General features: G+C 35.5%; 1 protein-coding gene across 7 annotated transcripts; it reads right to left on the minus strand.

The window, feature by feature from the left end:
* Positions 1-3,497: 3,497 nt before the first annotated feature.
* On the minus strand, positions 3,498-19,795 carry AGR3 (anterior gradient 3, protein disulphide isomerase family member). Of its 7 annotated transcripts, none has more exons than XM_070509527.1 (10): positions 19,665-19,795; positions 19,281-19,397; positions 18,087-18,117; positions 16,372-16,506; positions 12,767-12,830; positions 6,075-6,127; positions 5,459-5,535; positions 5,158-5,221; positions 4,440-4,523; positions 3,498-3,709 (listed from the first exon to the last, which is right to left on the minus strand). In XM_070509527.1, exons 4-10 carry the CDS (start codon positions 16,478-16,480, stop codon positions 3,660-3,662), a joined length of 501 nt encoding a protein of 166 aa, XP_070365628.1. In that variant the 5' UTR covers positions 16,481-16,506; positions 18,087-18,117; positions 19,281-19,397; positions 19,665-19,795; the 3' UTR covers positions 3,498-3,659. The 7 variants fall into 7 exon arrangements, with proteins under 7 accessions (XP_070365628.1, XP_070365632.1, XP_070365638.1 ...); XM_070509531.1 differs by lacking the exon at positions 19,665-19,795 and adding an exon at positions 19,424-19,587 and having other exon boundaries at positions 19,281-19,324; XM_070509537.1 differs by lacking the exon at positions 19,665-19,795 and adding an exon at positions 19,436-19,511 and having other exon boundaries at positions 19,281-19,324.
* Positions 19,796-22,537: the final 2,742 nt, after the last annotated feature.

The following is a 22,537-nucleotide window of genomic DNA, read 5'->3' on the forward strand; positions in this document are numbered from 1 at the left end:
GTGGGCAGCAGATTCGTTGGATTTTTTATGAAAAGAGGTTCATAAACTGGTTTTTGTAAAGATAATCACTGCTAACAACCAGGGGAGTTTAATGGCATCCAGTTGTGGATGCTTACCACAATCCTGCCTCCCCACCAACGCTCGCTATCTTGTGAGCTTGTGTGTGTGTGAGTGTGTGTGTATCAGAAAGAGAGAGGGAGAGAGACTTACTTTCTGCACCCAAGGGCTTTCCATTTCGAGAAAAAGATGGATATTGCATAAGAAACAGTGTTTAGAAAACAGAAAAAAAAAACGCTGATCTTTCTTTACTCAGTAAGGACGTTCGTGAATGTACGGGTCATGTGTTATGCATCGTTTTAAGTGCAATTGTGTTTTAAGGAATACTGCTCTAAATTCTCAAGCAAATCTCTATAACACTTTATAGTATGTAAATCAATATGTTAAAAAGGTAGGTTTGTCTGAAGCTTGGCACAATATCTTATTAAGCCTAATCTAAAATTCTGAAAGACTCTACCAAGAAAACCATGTAGACCTTTGTATTTTATAGTTAAGCCAATGAACGAGAATTTGTTTAGCCCCTATTATATGCTTTATTCTCTATTTCATCATGTTAGTTTCCGTAACGGTGAAGTACATCCTTGTGTCATTCAAGATTCATGGGTGAGAATTGTTGTGTGAAGCCTGACAGCTCATCTTGAAGGCTGGCCCATCTTTCCAGTGCTCCCATATCATCCTATTATATTATTTAATAAGGAATTGTTTCTCATCAGTAATACATCTTTCCGCTAGATTACTGAACTCTTCAGGGGAACAAAATTGCCTTATTAGTATCTAGCTCATCTTTGGATTCATAATATCAAACACAGTATCTGCACAGAGTAGAAATTGGGAAAGGCCAAATGCAATAAAATAATTGAATTTTTTTTTTGAACTCAGAAATTGAGAGACTGAATTGAAATATAAACGTTTCAATTTTAGGCAAAAAATAAGAGGAAGGAGAAAGAGGAGGAGGAGAAATAGGAGCATCTAATACAGTAATTCTAAACTAGGGTTGCCAATGTTAGCAAATAAAAGTAACCCAGTTAATGTGAATTTGACACAAACAACAAATACATTTTTAGCATAAATATGTCCCAAATATGGCATAGGGGACAGATACTGTGCCAGCTCAGGTGGTCTGGTGGTTAAGATTTGGGGCTCTCACAGCCATGGCCTGAATTGTTTCCTAGTCAGGGAACTGCACCACCTGTCTGTCAGTTGTCATACTGTGGCGGCTGCATGTAGCTGTGATGCTGAAAGCTACGCCAAAGGGATTTCAAATACCAGCAGGGTCACCCATGGTAGACAGGTTTCAGGGGAGCTTCCAGACTAAGACAGACTAGGAAGAAGGACCTGGCCACCCACGTCCAGAAAAATTGGCCATGAAAACCCTGTGAATAGCAGCAGAGCATTGTCTGATAGAGCGCCACAAGGTGAGAGGATGGCACAAACAGATCAGGTAGTTTTCTGCTCTGCTGTGCACAGCGTCGCTAAGAGTCAAAATCGACTGAATGGCATTAACAACAAAAACACTGACGCTAAAAAAATAGTTGTTTATTTCTAAATTGAACTAGATGTCCTATACTGACAACCCTATTCTAATCTTTTTGAATATGTCAATTTTGACTCATATCTCTTTGAAATGCAGATGAAAACTCCAAAAGCTCCTCTATAAAAATGCCCATACACACAGAATTGTGCTCATTATTCTAGGGAGTGGATGTCGGGAATTTAGTTCTTAACATTGGATGTGTTAGAGAAGGAATAAATAATCTTTTGGAGATTACAAGGCTAAAAGTAATGGAAGTAAAGTTATATACACATATAAGTAGTCTAAGCTAGGGGTAACCATAGAATTGATCAAATCTAAACCACTAATTTTATCAAGTGAAGAAATTAGGTAGAAACAACTCGATAGGATACAGAGTTTCATTGTTAAGGTAAGGTAGAGAAGGAAACTAAATTGGTTACAAGGCTATACTGACTAACTTATTATCAAGTAATAATAATATAATTATATTATACAAATTATATATAATAATAATCAAATATGTGTATAATATATCTATATTAAATGTTAGTATATGTTTAATTATATAAATTATGTATAATAAAATATATATGTATATTAAAATACAAAGGCACATACATTCTTATGATAAGGAATAATCAATTTATTTAGTAACTTTTACACTAATTGAAGAAAAATAAGTGCATATTTTATTTATCAGTTCTTAAAACAGTAACCAAATAGTCAGTCAACTGATCTCTTAGTTCACTGCAAATGCCACTGACGTATTCTGCCTCTGCACTCTTTATGCAACAATGAAATCAGCTATATTACTTTAATCTTCAACATTAAATTATTAAATAAGAGAATGCCAGTGCACTTTGGTCTTCTAGCATTTATGTAAAAGAGTCAACTCCAGACTTTGACTTAAAATTTTTTAAAAACAGAGTATTTAATATTCATTTGTAAATAGGACACATGGATACCTGGTACTGATGGTCATGTAATCTATTTATATTCAAATAGATCAGTTACTAAAAGTCTGCTTAAAATGTTCAGAATAGTGATCAAATAAAACCTGGAAGAAATCTTTCTTTCTCTGACTCACAAAACATTGGAATTAATCAGATATCTGTATCATAGATATTACATATCTCTCATAAAAGTGTACTTTTATTTCTCAAACAATTTAAATGCAATAGAATTCTATGGGTTAGGTAAATTTCTGGCCATCTGAAACATTTCTCCCTTCTGAGAATTACTCCCAGCTGATTATGGGATTTCCATGAGCAATTAGAAGTGCTCCCAGCTGATTATGATATTTTTTCCATAAAGAATTAGAATTATTTTTTGTGTTACTTAAACAGATATGACATGAAACTGATCTTCCAGAAGCTCCTTGTGAATAATTGAGTTGATGGTTGGAGGTTTGATAATTTCAGAATGGATATAATCCTCTCCTACAGTTAATTGGAGAAGTTCTCCAATCTCCCCATGGCAGTTAGATTTTTCTTAAAATTGTTAAAAGTATTCAATATCCACCCAATAATTAAGGGAAACATGTAGTTGAATTTTCAAACTATATTTTTAATTTATTGTAATTAGTTGTTAAATGTCTTTAATTTAAAGGAAGAAAGGAAGTAAATGGTTAACTCTGAAATATGCTGCTAAATGTTCAAATAAGTGGACCGAGATGCACCCATTTGCTTTGACAACGTGCAGATCGTTTATGACCTGTACTCACAGATTCCATAGAGCTGAGGAGGCAGAATTCAGATTAGATTACTGGGTGAAGTGAGTGAGAGGTGAGAAAATAGAGATGACCAGTGCAGACACCTCTTCTTGGGTCTTCCTGTCTCCACCATAACTCTCAGCTGATGACAAGCTTCTTTTTTTTTTTTTTTTTACTACTGAGACAGGAAAAAATGAAGCTATGACATCATCAGGCTCAGGTTTTAACATTTATTGAAACATTTTACTTGCATAAGAATATTACAAACACTAAAAATCTAAATGGTAACGCTACAAAATCCATATACTTGCACATGTAGTATTAGTCAGTTAACCGGAAGATTTTCTTCATGACACTTGACCTCTTAGAGGTCATCCTTTATAACTCTGATTGAATAAGTTTTAATGCTTTCTTCATGTTTGCTATCACTGAAATAAAAGTAAAAAATGTTGTTCTAGTAGTAAAGGAAAGCATCAAATGTTAGAATCTATTAACCCCCGAATCTAAAATTCGACCATTTAAATTAATAGCTATGAAAACATGGAAATTTATCTGCAACATTAAAGAATATATGCTAAAGGTGTACATGTAAATTAGGGATTAGACCATTCAGAGCTGGTTGATCAACTTTCTTTATGTTAATTTATCGGACAGATTTTGAGAGTTTTTTTTAACTGATCATTTTGTGTCGCTGGATCTGACAGGCATAGTTATCTTATTAAAGATAATTGATAGTGAATGGTGGAAAAAATAGATTAAATTCTCAAGTCAGACTGTATCTCCTTGCTTATAGGCAGTAAAGAGGACAAAAAGATTGAATTATTAGTTTGAGGAAATCTCATGTGATCTTTAACATCAGAAGAATGGACTGGCTCTCTTGAGGTTTGTTAAACTTAAATGAATACTCTATTCTTTTTGGTGGTCTCGAAATTTAGTGACCATAGGAACTATTAGACATTCCTGTTAAAATAGAGATTCCAAGGTGCCCCAGAAGTTTTCACTTTGGTGGGAGCTAAGAGTCTGCATTTTGGCCACTACCACCACTGCCAACCCCAGTGACTCTGATGTAGGGACAGCACTGACATGGGGCATCACTGACCCCTCTGACAGACAAGTGTCAGCTAGAACCACTGTTCAAGACAAGTTGTGAATACTTACATACTGGTAAATCCTGAGGTTCATATGTATACAATCTGTTAGAGTATCTTCCAGTTAAATCAGCTCTGACTGTTAAAGAAGGATCTGCCAAGAAGAAAATGTCACTGACGTATTACTTAAAATGTCCTTAAAATCATTTTTGCCTCTTATTCTAAAACAAATGTTAAGCAAACTTATATCGAAATCAGTGTTTTTGGTTTTGGTTTTTTTCCTGAGGAAGATTCGCCTAGAGCTAACGTCTGTGCCAATCTTCCTCTATTTTTTAGTATGTGAGCTGCCAGCATAGCAAAGCCGCTAACAGAGTGGTGTAGGTCTGTGCCCGGGAACCAGGCCTGGGCCACCGAAGTGGAGTGCACTGAACTTAACCACTAGACCACCAGAGCTGGCCCCAAAATAAGTTTTCATACATGGGAATCCCTGAGTTAACCTGAATTCTCATTTTAGTGTGTCATAGCTCTCTGTCAATACAGTCTGGGGAACTGTACTGAAAGTACGTTTGGATATTGATTTAATAGCATATGTTTTTAAAAATCTAAAATTTACAAATTATAGATATGGTGAATTTTGACTGTAGAACTAACAAGAACTGTTATTAACAGGGTTACTAATGACTTACCTTCAGAAAGAATAGTACTTGAACTAACATTTTAAAATAAATGAAAGCAAGAATACTACGAATTAATTTTGTCAATCAGGTGAAATAAGATTATACACATACCCACAAACATGATTCTAGGCACATATTGTCCATCAGGTGATAAATTCTTATCAGTGGTCTCATGCTAGCGCAGAAGAAAAAAATGAATGTGACTGGACTGGTTTTGACAGTTAATTTCAGGAGTATTGTATGTGAACAAGGTTTTCAGTAAATTGTATATTTTGGCCTCTTACAATTCTATATAACATTTCTATATCTACCAAAACTTTAACTCTTTGTATCTTAAAAATAGAAAAAAAAAAGAAATGCAAACTTTCCATTGAATTGTGATGTTAAGAAAACATTGTAGAGGTTTTTGTACCATGAGATTCAGCATGATGAAATTATTCTGAGCCATTTCTTGTATTTCTTTATCTTGGGCAAACACTTTTTTTAGTGCTGTGGGGGAAAACATAACACCAGTTAGTTTTAAGGATAAAGATGCCTTCAATAGCACATAGTAAAATAAAGCTAGTGCTTTGCATTTGTTTGCATCTGTAACTTGGACGTAAATAGTTCATTGGCCCGTTGCCACTTTGTCTCTCATTGGGAAGCAATGAGGGACAGGGTCTGTCCACAAAGATATCAAGGGATAATCACTTAATAAAGCCACCAGTTTTACAATTTCATCTAACTCTTTGACTCATTGGTTAAAACAACATCTTCTTTCAGCAAGGTTTCCCACCTTTTTTTGGTGTGTGTGGGAGAAAGAGGGATATAAAATCTTAAAGGACATTTAAATATAAATGTTTAATAGATCATGAGCAATCACTTGTAGTCTTGTAAAATGGTGGTGCTTTATAAAATGGTGGTACTCTGGCAGTTGTGTGTGTGTGTTTTTTTAATGGGATTTGCTAAGTGCTTTCTTAACAATTCTTACCAGGTCCATTTCCTACTTCATACTGGAAATACAATAAGATCTCAGGAGCTAACATTACCTTGGGAGTATTGACAATCCTCCAAGTGATGAATAACCATCAATGGCTTGTTACTAAACAGAGAGAGTGTGGAATTAAGTCAGGCAATTAACTTTGAGTAGAAATGTACAGTGAAATTAGATTGAAAGTTTTAGTACTTTCGACAAGACAAAGTAAAAATCTCAGATTGATAAATCATAGTAAAGTAGTCTATGGCAATGTTATTCAAAACACAGCCCCAGAACTGGGAGCATGGGCATCACCAAGCAGCTCATTAGAAGTGTAAATTCTCAGGATCCATCCCAGGCCCACTCAATCAGAATCTTCCGAGCCGGGCTCCAAAAATCTGTAGCTTGACAAGTTCACCACGTGATTCTTATGTACACCATAGTGCAGTTAGAAAAAGAAAAATCAATTTTGTCTCCAGAGATGAAAGGATATTATGAATAAGATATTTATCTCTGATGAACATGTGGTATCCGATTTCAGGACAGTCAAATTTTTTAAAGATTTTTTAAAAATTGTTTTCCAGTTTTTACAAAAACAGCTATTAATATTTGACTATTTTCACATCCTTTCATTCTTGTAACAACTCACAACGTACAAACCATCTCAGTGAGAGTTCCGTATCTGTGTATTTTTCAGTGTCATTTTTTTTGTAGATTGGCACCTGAGCTAACAACTGTTGATAATCTTTTTTTTTTTTTCTCCCCAAAGCCCTCCAGTACATAGTTGTATATTTTAGTTGTGGGTCCTTCTAGTTGTGGCATGTGGGATGCCACCTCAGCATGGCATGACGAGCGGTGCCATGTTCGCGCCCAGGATCCGAACCCTGGGCTGCCAGAAGCAGAGCACGTGAACTTAACCACTCAGCCATGGGGCCGACCCCCTCAGTGTCATTTTGATTTTAACTCTCTAAAAAAAGTTTTTATGGTAGCTGATCGACTTCCCTGCTCTTTCAAGTAGGAGAAAAATTAGAATATTAACTACAGTGAAGGATAAAAAGAATTATGATTTGGATACATAGGATGTTTTAAAAAATGTTTCCTTAATTTTGAGAGGATGCTGGGTACAAAAGGAGATAGACTAGTGTATACGTATTAAGCATAAATCTTTTAAAAAACAGAGGTAATCATATAAAATACTTGTCATTGAATAACCATATTTTTTTACTTTAGTCTCAAGTGTCAAACTTTGAATTGATAATAATTTTAATCCTCAAACTTGGAATATAAGTAAATTTTAGGTGAGAGTAAATCCTACAACTTACCTTTTAAGATTTATGACATAGAAGGCTATATGCCAACAACTTCAAATTTATTGGTGAAAACGCAGATCTGATGAATAAAATATCATTCTCTCTTTTTATTAGTACAAAACTAAGCCTAAAAATGTTTATTGACGTTTTTAGAGGCAAGTATAGAGCTTGGACCTCCCAAGCATCAAGTAGTCATCTTTCTACTAGATGACTCTGCCTGAGCTTAGGGAGGTAGCGGTGTCCTGAGACACAGAACAGTTTAGGGCATGAGTCATTCTGATTTCCTGAACTGCTCCCATTTCTTCCCAGCACATGCACAACAGCTGGAACCAAGAACAGCTATGTATAGGGAGAGATGTTGATGTCTTTCCAAAGACTCTTGGAAAACTAATTTCAGCACCAGATTTCTGGGCAAATGGAGTCCAAGGAAGAATTTATCAAGACCACAGAATACTCCGTCTTAACAGTTCAGCTTTGAAAGGCTTGTTCAGACATTCAAATCAGGACACTATTCTGTTTCAGGACAAGCAAGAAGTGCTTCTGTTTCTAGCAGACACTGAAGTCTTAAAAAAGGATGTCTAAAAAAGGGCTAAAAATTTTTTTCAGCAAAGAGGCAAATGGTAAATATTTGAAGTTTTGCAGGCCATGTGGTCTCATTTGCAACAACTCATCTCTGCCATTATTGCGCAAAAGCAGCCATGGACACTAATGCAACAAATGAGCGTGGCTGTGCTACAGTAGAACTTGACTTGTGAGCACTGAAACTTGAGTTTCATGTAACTTTAATGTGTCACAAAATATTATTCTTTTGATTTTTATTAAAATTAAAAAATGTAAAAATCATTCTTAGCTTGCAGATCGGATTAAAACAGAGGATCCCTGGTGTAAAATCTCATGAACTAGCACATTAGATGGTGAGAAACTTGAATTGAGAAGGTAGCTGTACTTCTGAGATTCTCTAAAACCAGAGTCTGCCAAGCCCAGCTGCTTATCAGCATCATTTGGTGAATTATCTTTTAAAATTCTACATTTTTTCTTTTAAAATAGGTTACAAATTCAGATGATTTAAAATTCAAAAGTTAAAAATATAAAAATTCTTCTTCCTACTCCTGCCTTCCAGAAGTAAGCAGTATTACCATTTCTTATGTTTCTTTCCAGAGGTTCTCAGATCACATACCCAAATATGTATATGTACATGCATGCATTTATGTATATGTTTAGATATAGGAATGAGCATACGAATATGTCTATATTTATGTAAATGCATGTTTATGAATATGAATATGTAAATGTATATGTCCATGTGTATGTATATGTGTAAGTGCATATTCCTTTCATTTTAAAAAGTATAAATACTAGCACACTATGCACGTGTATTTGCATTTTGCTTTTTTAACATAATGGTAAATCTTGGATATCATTCCCTTGTGCTTCTGTATAATATTCCATTATATGGATATTCTTTAATTTATTTAACTGGTCCCCTGAAGATAGCTATTTAAATTGTTTCCAGTTTTTTGTGTTTAGATTATTTCCAAACATTTACAAACACCGCTTTGATGATGTTATTTATATACGATTTTGCACACCAGTGGGTATATTTGTAAATAAATTTCCAAAAGTGGAATTTCTGGGTAAAGAGTATGTGTATTTATAATTTTGATATGTATACTTTTCATAGAAGCATATGGTAATGTAAGAGGCAACTGTTTGCTCTACTCTCACGAAAACTGCTTATCAGACTTTTAATTCTTTCATCCAACAGGTGAAAAGAGGGAAGTTAATGTGGTTTTACTTTCTTATAAAAAATAGTTACTATATGATCCAGCAATTCTACTTCTGGATATATATCTGAAGGAAATAAAATCACTATCTCGAAGAGATATCTGCACTCCCACTTTCACTGCAGCATTATTCACAATAGGCAAGACATGGAAATAGCCTAAGTGTCTGTCAACACATTTGTGACAACATGGATGAAACATGAGCGCATTATGCTGAGTGAAACAAGTTAGAGAAAGACAAAAACTTGATAAGCTCACTTATATGTGGAATCTAAAAAAACCCCAAACTCATAGAAATGAAGAGTAGGTTGGTAGGATTGGTGGTTTCCAGGGGCAGGGCGATGAAATCAGTGAAGATGGTCAAGGGGCACAAACTTCCAGTGATAAGGTGAATAAGTTCTGGGGCTACAGTGTACAGCACGGTGACTACAGTAACCATACTCTACTGTACACTTGAAAGTTGCTAAGAGAGTAGATCTTAAAAAGTTATCACAACAAAAACAAAATGGTAATTGTGAGGTGATGGATGTGTTAATTACGGTAGTGATCATTTTGTAATATCTACATATATCAGATCATCATGTTGCACACCTTAAACTTACACAATGTTACATGTCAATTATATCTCAATAAAGCTGGAAAAATAGTCACTCAAATGTTTAAATTACCTTTTTTCTCTATTCTGTGAACTTTCATATCATCTGTTCGTTTTCTTCTGTCAACTTGTTGACCTCTTATTAATTGATATGAGTACTTTGTATATTAGAGAAACTCACCCTTGTATTATTGTGCTCTAGTTTTCTGGGGTTTGTTTTGTTTTTGTCTTTTTCCTTTGTTTATGACAAGGTTTTGCTTATGCAAAGAATTCATGTAGTCAAAAATATTGTTTCTTTTAGGATTTTTCTTTGGCCATTCTCAAGCGTAAAGGACAGGAGTAGGGTGAGGCAAGAGGAGCATCTAGGGGGCAAAAAGTTTATTTTTGTATCCTAGGTTCTCCTCTTGCCTCACCCTAGTATCAGGTCTTCCCTACTTCAAGAATTTATAGAAATAAAATTTGCAATATCTTTTAGTTCCTTAATGGTTTCATTTTTAATATTAAATCTTTGTAATTTGTTGTAATATAAAATGTGAGGAATGGATCCAAATTGTTTTCCAAATGGCTACCAACTTCTCTCTAACACTAATTATTTTACATACTCTGTCTGTTCAACCCCTGATTTAAAACATTACTTTATTGTGTAAAATTTTCTATAGTCTCCATTTTTATTTCTATACTCTCCATCTGATTCATTTACCAGTAACATGTTGTTTTATTGTAGTTTTGCCAAATGTTTTATAGCAATTAAGGGCTAATCCCCACTAATTTCTTTTCAGAATGTTACTACTTGTCTTTCTCAATTCAACTCTGAAATCATCTTTTAAAAAAAAATTCTATCAATTTATTTTAATTGTCTTATAATTTTTTTAAATGTGGAGAGAACTGACATTTTTATGATGTTGAGTCTTCCCTACCAAGAACACAATAGATCTTTTCATTGCTTTTTAATTTTTTTCCTCAGTAGTACCTTTGGGTTCATGTAGATTTTGTGTATTTTCTGTCAAGTTTATCCTGGGATATTTTATCTTTTTTGTTGCTATTTTAAATGAGGTATTTTGTAAGTTCCTTTGGCCACTTTTTTTTCTGTGTATAAATGCTACTGATTTCTATATATTAATTTGTTCTCATCGACTTTAACTGACTCTTCATTTTTATGAGTGCTTTCAGTTGACGATCAGTTTTTCACGTACACATCTACAAATAAAGATATTTTACCTTCTCCCTTCCGAGTTTTGTACTTTTAATTTTTCTCATCGAATTGCATTGGTTACTACCTCCAGGACAACATTAATAATTGCAGTGATTGTAGACGTTCTTGTCTTATCCAGACTTCAATGGGATACTTCTGTTTGTTTTCCCACTAAGCATGATGTTGGCTTTTTTGAGGGAATGGATATTTCCTTCTTAGGATAAACGAAAAAAACTTAATATTGTTGGGGCTGGCCTGGTGGCATAGCAGTTGAGCTTGCACGCTCTGCTTTGGTGGCCCAGGGTTCACTGGTTTGGATCCTGGGGGCAGACCTATGCACCACTAATCAAGCCATGCTGTGGCAGGCATCCTACATATAAAGTAGAGGAAGATGGGCATGGATGTTAGCTCAGGGCCAGTCTTCCTCAGCAAAAAGAGGAGGATTGGTGGCAAATGTTAGCTTAGGCTAATCTTCCTCAAAAAAAAAATAATATTGTTAAATAAAAGTTGTTTTAAAATTCACATGTAGATTTTGCATTCTATTAAATGCTTTTTCAGCATTTATGGAGATAGATACTTCTATGACTTGTCTTCTTATAAATATTCAATTTAATTATTAGATTTCTTAATCTTGAATCTTCTTGGCATTCCAAGACTTTGTTGTTAGCGCCATCAAGTGGATTCCAACTCTTGGAGACCCTGGACCCTGTGTACAGCACAGTGGAGTCTTGTCTGGTCCTTTTTGTGCTGTCCTCTTACCTTCCGGGTCTATATCAGACAATGCTCTATGGCTATTCATAGGGTTTTCACAGCCCATTTCTTTGGAAATGGGTGGCCAGGTCCTTCTTCCTAGTCTGTCTTAGTCTGGAAGCTCCACTGAAACCTATCTACCATGGGTGACCCTGCTGGTATTTGAAATACTGATGGCGTAGCTTTCAGCATCACAGCAACATAGAGCCGCCACAGTACGACAACCGACAGATGGATGGGGAAACAAGCCTGGGCTGTGGAGGTGAGAACACTGCATCTTAACCACTAGAGCATCAGGGCTGGCTATTCCCAGACTAAGTCTCACTTTATTGGGGTGTATTCTTTAAATGCTCTGCTGGTGCTCTTTGCCAATATGTTGTTTGTTTGTTACATTCCTATTTGGAAATGAGATTATTCTACAGACTTTTTTTGGCAATACTTGTCCAGTTTTGAGACAGTGTTTTACTCAATTCTCATTTGGGATCTTGTTCTTTAAAAGAGTACTGGAATTGAATGTTCTTTAGATATTTGATAAGTTCTTGGGGAGCTTTTAAAAATACAAGTTTCTTTTGGGAAGAAAAAGCAGAAGAAAAAAAACGATTGGCAACAGTTGTTAGCTCAGGTGCCAATCTTAAAAAAAAAAAAAAAAAGTACAAGTTTCTCAGCTCCATACCCAAAGATTTAGTAGCTCTTTAAGGATAAGAATCACATCACTCTTGGTCACTGAGCATAGAGCAGTGCCTGGCACCTAGCAGGGGATAGTTGGGAAGTACTTGACTGATCGATTATAAATACGAATGTTAAAGAAAACTTCCTGAATTGTTCTGATGATCAGACAGGCTTGAGAACTGCTGCTCTAAACCAGTTTCCTATTTAAGCTTGTGTAATGCCTACAGACTGTTTTTTTAATACAACTTACATTCAAAAGCTTGCTTGGGTAATTAAGAAATTAATACAAAGGTATTTAGAGCTCTTGTTTACAAAAACATTCTAATGGCAACTCTTAGTCTAAGGAGCATCGAATAGCAGAGTAAATACTTGTGATATCGTTTCAAAAGCTAACGTGCTAGTTTTGGGCTCCTCTATGGGGAGGAATCTATATGATCTGTCAAATTTAACTGAGAGGTGTTTTACCTTTTTTGAATATGAAAGAGACCTTCTTCATAAGTCTGTACCCAAGTAATGTCATCACCCCATCCTAAAACAGAAGAAATCAATGCATTACCTCACAGAAGAGCTCTGAAATGGGCATGTGATAAGCAGATCTCTGTCGACAGATATTTAACTAAGCCACCAAGCAGCTGTCTGACATATGGTATACAGGATACGTAATTATAACCAGCTATAGAGAGGTGGTGTCCTTTCAGATTATAGTGCTGAGGTTTGGTGACTGTGTTTCAAACCTCAAGGTGCATAGCCTTGAACCCAGTAAGTGCTCAACAAATGCTGTGATTACCGATAATTGCAAAGACATCTCTGGACCATGCAAGAGCTCTGGCTTTCAGAATAAACAAGAGGAAGTTACAGTTAATCTTCGCACGTTTTGTAAATCTATCAGGAATATTTTGGACTGGACTGTACAGTATGCTAGGATCTTGAGTGCCAAGACATGCAGACACTTCTAGGTTAGTATACATCATGAAAAAAAGGAATTCCAAATTTTGCTTTGAGTTCTGACATGGAAAAAATACTGGTATGGGAATTTTATGGTTGAGAGACACAATAAAATACAATTATTTTGGAAGCACCCAGAAGAGTGCAGGAGAGGGAAATAGAAAGCAACGAGTAGAGAGAGAACCCACTAGCCTTCAAAGAAATGATATAAGTAGTTGGGAATGTGTATTAGACATTAAAGAATGAGATCATTGAGGAGAAGAATGCACAACACATTCAGAAATACTGCAGAGTGTTTTTAGGAAATGTCTTGGTCTACAGATGAGAGAGATTGAATTAATTTGAAAATAGAAATATTTGCACGCTAGTTTGGACTCAGATTTTCTTGTATGTTTCATATTGTCAGACTGCAGTTTCTGGTTTTGATACCATGGCTAAAAGATGGCCAGGAATTAAGATGCAGAATTATGAAGCAAGACAAAAACAATTCCATGATTTTGCTTGTTGGTTTTTCGGTAACAGCTGTATTAAAATATAATTCACATACCGATACAATTCATCCTTGGAAAGTGTAACTTTTTTTTTGCATATTTAGAGCTGGGCATCATAATCAATTTTAGAACACTTTCATCATTTCAAAAAGAAATCCTGTACCCTTTAGCTGTCACCCCCTAATCCATCTATCTCCTCCAGCCCTAAGAAACACCTAATCTGCCTTCTGCCTCTGTAGACTTTCTTGTTGGATATTTCATATAGGTGGACTCATACAATGTGTGCTCTTTTGTGACTGGATGCTTTTACTTAATATAATGTTTTCAAGGTGCATCCATGCTGTGGCAGGTGTTAGTACTTCACTTTTTTACGTGGCCAAATATTCCATTGTATGAATATACTACATTTTATGTATCTGTTCATCCAGGGATGGACATTTGGGTTGTTTCTACTTCTTGGCATTTACGAATAATGCTGCTATGAACATTTGTGTATCAGTTTTTGTGTGGATATAGGTTTTAATTTCTCTTGGGTATATACCCAGGAGTGGAGTTGCTGGATCATATGGTAGCTCTATATCTAATCATTTAAGGAGCTGCCAAATTGTTTCCAAGGGGTTGCACTATTTTCCTCTCTTACCAGCAGTGTTGTTGTTTTGTTTCTGCCTGATTTCAGAATCTTAATAGTTGAAGACGTCTTGTGTTAGTTTAATACCCCATCTATCTGTAATAATCCTGAAAAGTTTTCTTTACAATTTTGCTTGAACACACGTAGTAACTTCACACCACATTTTGCATTAAATGAGTTATTTTAGAACCAGCTCCTACTGGGCTCCTACTTAATTTCCCTATTCTGTTGCAAATATCATTCAGTGCTGGGACGTCAGCAAAGGGAACAATTACTATTCTTTGCTTCCGTTCAACTTAGTCCCACAAACATTAAAGGAACATCTGCTGTATGCCTTCCTCACGTAGCACTGGGTGTACAAAGGTAAGACAGAACAATCCCTGCTCTCAAACAATGCATGCATGGCCTTGTAGGGGAGCCAGATTGGATTAGAATTATTTGTTATACACATGGTCTCGTAATCACAGTAGGCCAAAGGTGGTACAGAGTTTAAGCTCTCCTCAAGGTCTCTGTTCATTACCATAATTCTACTTCTAGCTATGCTTGCTTGTCTTCTGAGATTTTATTCATCCAATATGTTTTTGAGCATCTATTATATGCCAGGCACTGGGCTGGGTGCTGGGCAGTTCTTTTGATTCAAAAAGAAGTTAGGATGTTACCAGTTATCAGCAGATGGTAAAAGGCTTAACCGAATGTAAACCAATTCTTAATAATGGAGTTCCCAGATAACATCAGTCATCTTCCCTATTAAAATAGTTTCTAAATAACTGAAGTAGCAGAATCATCAAATTGTTTAAAATTTACCACACTATTGAGCATATTTTTCATAAAATTCACCAAAAAGTTTTAATAAAGGTGAATACACAAAATGTTGGTGCCTTATGGTATGTTAATAGCATGCTGTTTAACTCCGTCCTGGAGGGTCTTTAAGAGCACGACCAGTTCAGTCTTAGGCACTTGAAGGCTGCTGAGCTCATTGTTTTATAACTATTGTGTTTATATATGGAGATACATGGTAAATTATACTTAAAATATTTTCCTCTTTTAATTTATTTTGTAAAAACATTGGGTTTTTTTAGATTTATAGTTTCTGTGATTTTAAACTGAAGTAGAATAAATTAACTTGATTGAACATTGATGGGTAATTGACTGGTGCTCAATACATCTATTAAGGAATGAATGAACTTGGAAAGAAAGTCAATATTTTAGAATTTGAAATTATACTACAATTGGTCTCCATTTGTTTGCTCTATTTACATTACCACCCCAAGTAGTGGTCACTAGGATGTAATGGTTTGCACTACAAGTTTTGAATTAACTGTGTGGAGATAAGTGATTTTGTTCCCATTTCTATTACAGAAACAAATCTTGAGAATTTTTTAAATGAAATGCTTCTTTACAGATGAAGATGTATTTGTTTCTTAGGCCAAAGGAAAACAGTGACTACAAAATTGAAATGTTTTCTAAACATGTAGCCAATGACAAATCTAGATTATGATGTCTAAAACCACTGTAGCTGCTTTCTGGAGTCAATATAGCAAACACTTGGTTAACCAAAATTCTCAGAGGGTAGAATGAAGTATAATTTTCTGGAGATCCTTGGATAAAATTATTCCGAATTATTTCTTGCCGGACTAACTAAAGGGTAGGGAATTGGAGCAGATTTTGAGGGATCTTAATTGGCTTTAGGACATCATTACAACATACCAATTAATATTATTTTCTAGAACTCTGGTTACCAAAGTTATATGCATCCAAACCAAACCTCTACTATTTTTACAAAGATACAGCAACTTGCTATTGTTTTTCAGTTGGTTTGTTTCACTCTTTACCATTGACTGGTCCTTTCTGGTTTTTTGGGGGGTTTTTTTGCCTATTTTAAGGTGGTACACAACAAAATATTCAGTTAATTGAGTGTGTTTTATAACTAGACTATGAGTAAGAGACTAGGAACTTTAAAACAATCCAAATGACTGAGTTTAGAAAATAAAATGAGATTCTAGTACCTCTTGAAAGCGTCTGAGGAGGTCTCTTTTCCTTTTTGATTGCAATGGCAAGGTTGGAAGAAACTGTGATGAGTAAGAGGCAGAAGACCAAAGCCGAGTGCAACATCATGTCTTTTGAGAATCATTCAAATGAAGCTAGAGGGTAGAAAATAATTTTCAGAATCTAGTAAGTTACTTCAGGCTGTCCTTAAGACATGTGTTAAGAGTTAGACCAAACCTATGCTGATAGATTGCTGTGCTTGTGTGAGATGACATGGTAGAACTACCTAGAACTTTCATTCATGTTTTATTTTGAAAGGGCAATCAACTCAATAAATGTGCACTTGGTGAAAAGCCACAGCTTGGGCATCTTGGGAGCAGCACAATGAAGGTGAAAGAGAACTGGAGCAGGGCACCCGAAGCTCACTTCCGACTTCATTGTTGTGCTCACAGCACTGCAGTGAAACTCAAGATCACGTTATTAAAGGCCTTGCAACTGTTAAGTGCAGTGCAAAGGGGACTTTGGGCATACATAAATATTCTTTGCCTTTTGATCCTTCTTGATCTAATAGATTAAAATAACATTTTAACTCTATACCAAGTTAAGATTAGGCATAAACAAATATTGCTTAAAATAGAATTCAGAGAAAAAATAGAATATGGAACATTCTTGGTCTTCAATTCCTCCATAGTCACTCATCTTTCTCATCCTTCCATCAGTTCCTTACTCTTTTTCCCTTCAGTTTACAACCCAGCTCTTTTTAAAAATGTAGTATAGTTGTTACTATACTAGATTGTTGTTACATTTATTTATAAATTATATAGTTATGTTTATTTATAAATTAATTATATGTGTAAAATGGAGCAGACTTGCTGCAATGACATTCTCCCTTAGTTAGCTAGAGCTCAAATTGATTTTTAATTCAACGTGCTGTCACTTACACTCTGTATGTTAAGATATAATCAAAAGTCTGGAGTGGGACCTGAGCTGTCTTAAACCACTGGATAAATACATTACATGGAGTATTTAGTACTTGTGTGGTGTTATTCGGTTACAGCATTTGTAGCATATAAAACTCACGTGAAAATAGTTGACATATGCAGCTTTGAAATCACCTCAAAATATGAGATCAATGTACAGAAATCTTTCATGTTTATGTTTTAAATTTAAATGTTTTAAATAACATTTTCCTTTTAACATTTTCCTAAATAAACATTATTTAGTAGTGAATTCTCCATCAAAATAGTGAGTGACTGTTTGATGATTCTGCTCAAACACGGAAGTTGCTGTGTTTAACTGTACTAGGCACTGTGGAAAATTGAAAGACTAATAGGACACAAACCCTCCTTAAAATAATTTCCTGCCTCACAATGGTAATAGGCAACATATGCCCTACAGCAACCACAGTCATGAAGGAGAGCAGCGACTTGGTGGTGGAGAAGTTAATAGTGTCTAGATTTCTCCGGACACTTCCTCATTCCTCTCATTCTAGTATCTTCCTTTGCCAGTGGTGTATCCCTTCAGTCCCCGTCTGGATTGAAAACGGTTGCCACTCCAGGTTGACCCTATTTAAATTATTTCCCTCCCTAATCTGCAGTGGATCCGTTTTTGAATTTCTTTGTGTTCAAGCATTGAAAACCTTGTTAAACAATAACCGTGGTGCCTGATAAGGATCTCAATTTAAGTTCCCATAACTTATTAATACCATAAAACATTTCAGAATGCCATCTTTTACCTTAAGGACTGGTCATCTTGTGCCTTAGAGACTGAAACAAAGAAAGGGTAGATTTTAGCAGAGGTTGGGGACAGCTGAATCTGGAACAAAGTCTAATCTGAGAAGCGCAGGCTCAATCAGGTGGAAGGTTGCCGTGGAGAAACGGAAGCAACCACCCAGGGCAGGGTCTTAACTTGGATCCAGTGGGCTCTAGGAGGTCTATGACTGAGCTACAGAAGGTTCAAAAAACCTTGCAATTGTATTAAAATTTTATGTGCCTCTGTCCATTTTCCTGGGGAAAAGAGTCCCTAATTGCCTTAAGATTTTTCCTGAATATGAAGAAGAGTTGAGAAAAGTTAATCTGGAGAAAGTATCAGAAAAGATTCTCTATGGTAGAGACAGAGATAAGTAGATGGAATCTATATTAAAATAGAGTACAACTTCACCATTTTCCTATTTTAAAGCTGCCAGGTTTAGAATTGAGTGGGAACGATTTTTTCCTTCAAATTTCAAGTTATTATGTATTACTGTCAAAGACTGTTCTACTTAAAAAATCAAAATATTTGTTTTTCCGGTTTACATTGATAAATTGTAAAGTAGGTATTAAATATATTCTATGACAAAGCCCATCCATTTATATATTGCTATTTTTGCACAAACAATGCTTTCCTTGGTAAAATAGAATGCAAACTCTTGAGGGTCCTCTCATAAGAGATGTATGGTTAATCTACTTGGGGACACAGACGAATATGACACAATTATGGCCCTGGAGCAGCTTACAGTGCACCCAGGAGCCATATAACCAAATGCCTACAATTACGTGTTATAAATATTGGCCAGTTAGCATTCTCTGACACTAGCATTTTACTTTTCAAAAGTAATTTAAGTCATTTACTCAGCTATCACATAGCAATATTTCCTATTTTAAAATAAAATTTAAAAAAACAGGGAAGAAAAATAGTTACTGGTAGCATAATTTTTAAAGGGTCATTTTCGGTAAATGTCAGTTTATTATAATATCATTAATATAAGTAGAGAATAAAAGTATAAAACCAGCAAAAGAAATCCAGTTCATTAAAAGAAGAAAAATACAATTTAACTGAACTTTCCCCACCCTTCCCTGAAGACCTCACTTTTGCATAGCGATAAATTGCTGATTTAAATATAGCAGAGCTTGACCACTGATTAAATAATCCGGAAATTTTGCTTGCTTACCTGAACTTGCCAGTGCTCTTGCTGGAAGTGTATTCTGGATGTTTCTGGTTAAAAATGGGTGTGGATTTATAGATATGCAGACACACACACACACACCCCGCTGACCTCCAGCCCCACCTGCATGGAAACAAGAGCACGGTCACCTGCAAACTTACACCAACAGGTTTGTCTGAACAACTCTGTACTTCTGTCTTGTTCCCATGCTTCTCACGCTAAAAAAAACTCTTCTCCCTTTCTCTAAAATGAGATTGAGTATCCTCATAAAATGAGGCCAAATACCATCTTTGAGCTTTTTTCTTTTCTACCTTTTACTTCCCAAGGTAATTAATGTTTGGCTGGAGTTCAACATCAAAAAAAAAAAAAAAAAACAAAGGAAGAACAAACCTGGTATAAATGTAGGAGCTGTGTGTGCTCCATTGTTCGTGATGAAAGTTCAGTGAGGCTTGCAGATAAGCTATAACACAAATAGAATTCCTAAGGGTCACTCTGTTTACAGGAAGGTAATTAACAGCTAGAGAAAGCAGGTCCTTTTTTTCTGAGAGAAGAAAATGAAAATGCTGTTGTAAAAGTCAACACTTTTATAATTTGATTGCTCTTTACAGTCCTTCTGTAAAACCCTTACTATGGAAAAAATAGGAAAACAGACAATTAGATAAGTTTGTTTATATTTGTCTAATAGATTTAAAAATTTTAGAATTCATGATTATGGTAAAACACTTTTAAAGTATAGCGTTGTGTCAAAATAAAAAGTAAAATTCTCTCTCCCTTTACCAGTACTGCCTTTTCCTATGCACCCCACCCCAACACACACACACACACACACACACACACACACACACACACACACACATATCCCAAGTTCCACTTCCTGGAGTTAATTACTGTTAAAGTGATCCAGGGTAGGGTCATCAAATCTAGCCCACCTCTTTTTGTACAACCCAGGAGCTAAGAATGGTTTTTAGATTTTTAAATAGCTGGGAAAAAAATTAAAAGAAGAATCTTTTGTGGTACGTGAAAATTACACGAAATTCAAATTTCAGTGTCCATAGAGATTACTGGACGGAGTGCAGCCATGTTTATTTCCTTCCATATTGTCTATGGTTACTCTTGCACAATAACAGCAAAGTTGAGTACTGTGACACGGACTGTATGACCTGCAAATCCAGTTGCTGATCCCTAATCTGGGCTACTGTTCAGTAAATTTTCTTCCTTCCTCTCTCCCTCCTCTTCTCTCCCTTCTTCTCCCAGCTCCTTTCCCTCCTTCCCTCCATGCCTTCCTTTCTCTTTTTCTCTTATTAATTGATATATTAACAAATGCACTGCTAAAGAATGGGGGTGATGGTTGTCTTGCTTCTGACCTTAAGAAGAGTATGATTCTAGTATTTTTAACTTGAGACATAGGGGTGGTTTGATTTCCCATGTTAAGAAGGTAGCCGTTGTTCCTGTACTATATCTCAAGAATGTTGGATTTTGTTCTATAAAGATGAGTATATGAGTTTTCTCATTTCATATGCAGTAATCTTCCCTTATCCTCAGTTTCACTTTCTGTGGTTTCAGTTACTGTGTCAACTAGGATCCAAAAATATTAAAAGGAAAATTCTAGAAATAAACAATTCATAAGTTTCAAATTACAAGCTGTTCTGAGTAGTGTGAAAAAATCTCATGCTGTTCCACTCCTGTCCTACCCACGAAGTGAAACATCCCTTTGTCCAGTGTATTCACGCTGTATGCACTACTGCCCATTAGTCACTTAGTAGCCTCCATTATCAGATCAAATGTCACAATATCACAGTGCTTGTGTTCAAGTAACCCTTATTTTACTTAATAATGGCCCCAAAGTGCCATTAATCTCTTACTGTGCGTAATTTATAAGTTAAACTTTATCTTAGGTATGTATGTATAGGAAAAACATAGCATATTTAGGATTCAGTACTAACCACGGTTTCAGGCAGCCACTGGAGAGCTTGGTTGGATAAGGAGAGACTCCTACAGCAAATTTATAGTTTTCCTAGTGGAACCTTTCTTGTTATCCTGAGAGAAACCTCATGTAACCAGGTTGTATGGTTCTTTTACTGTGCCACTGATTTGTGTGTGTGTTTAATCGTGCTTTCTTCCTTATATAGGATTCTCAGAGGAGATGTGCTTGGGACATGCTAGTCAAGTGGAATTCTTCCTGCTGAAGGTTTAGAAACTTGACCTACAATTTTAATTTGAAATCCAGAATTTATAATGCAAAGAAACAGCCGGGCAGTGATCCCTAAGTTTTCCTTTTACAGAGAGTGGGAAAGTTGTCACCTTGGTCTTGACGGGTAGTGGTTTATAGAGAAATCTCAAAATATTCTGACATCCTTGTTAAACTCCTCACGTATTATCTCTATTAATGATAATGAGATAAGAATGAGAAAGAAGTCAAATATCTAAGAGGTAGTGAAATGAGGTCCCGTGGGGTCTGAACTGATCAGTGTCATTGGTTTTCTCCCACTAGTGTGACCACGTAATGTACCCTCTAATCCAGTACAACTTTGAGAGTAAAAGGAGATAATAAAAGCCATTGGAATTATATAATTTTTAAAATAATATTTTGAAATATGTATGTCAGCCAAAATTGGATTTATTGTATAATAGATTACAAATAGTTCTATTAAACATTATTCTCAAAAGTAAAAGTCTTAAAAATTCATGTACATTATGGCAAAATTTAAAAAATTCTTCTTTTTTATGTTTATGTTACTCAGTTTCTTAGCTGTACTTGTTTCTGATACCAGGTCGCTGGTATTTTTCTGATATTATTGATCTTTATTGTTTCAATGTGATCTTATATTTATTTTTTCATGAAATTGCCTGCAATCATCTTCAAAGTTGTCCTTATGGTTAATACCTGTGGGATTGTCATCAGCTTCAGTTGGCACTTCTCTGTAGACCACACTATTTTTAATGAAGAAGATACTCTTCCCACAGATGCTTGGTTACCTGGTAAGCTTGAGAAAATTTAAGATACTCCACACTAGGGGTTAATTCTTTCAAAAGTAGTGACATATTTTTACAAGATTAATTGATCACATAAGTCATAATTGAATTTAGGGTTAGGATTACTCATCCACTTTGTACGCGTGTGGGTGTTTGTATGTCCATCTGTCTGTTTCCGTTGGTCAGTAGCTTATTGAGGATATATAAAAAATAAACAACACAAAAATGTCAAGAGTGTAAAAGTTCTCTCCCCCACCCATCTTCCAGTCTATGGGTCTCCTTCCTAGAGG

The sequence above is a fragment of the Equus asinus genome, chromosome 1 (assembly GCF_041296235.1).
Source record: "Equus asinus isolate D_3611 breed Donkey chromosome 1, EquAss-T2T_v2, whole genome shotgun sequence".
Lineage (NCBI taxonomy): Eukaryota > Metazoa > Chordata > Mammalia > Perissodactyla > Equidae > Equus > Equus asinus.

What these genes read in the sequence shown, in the direction of transcription:
- AGR3 (XM_070509544.1), bottom strand. Translation starts at nt 16,480, where the DNA reads ATGATGTTGCACTCGGCTTTGGTCTTCTGCCTCTTACTCATCACAGTT. An exon ending in TCATCATGCTGAATCTCATG is followed by an intron (nt 5,222 to 5,458) that starts GTACAAAAACCT and finishes CTTCTGCGCTAG; the next exon opens with CATGAGACCACTGATAAGAA. An exon ending in ACCTCAGGATTTACCAGTAT is followed by an intron (nt 3,710 to 4,439) that starts GTAAGTATTCAC and finishes CTTTTATTTCAG; the next exon opens with TGATAGCAAACATGAAGAAA.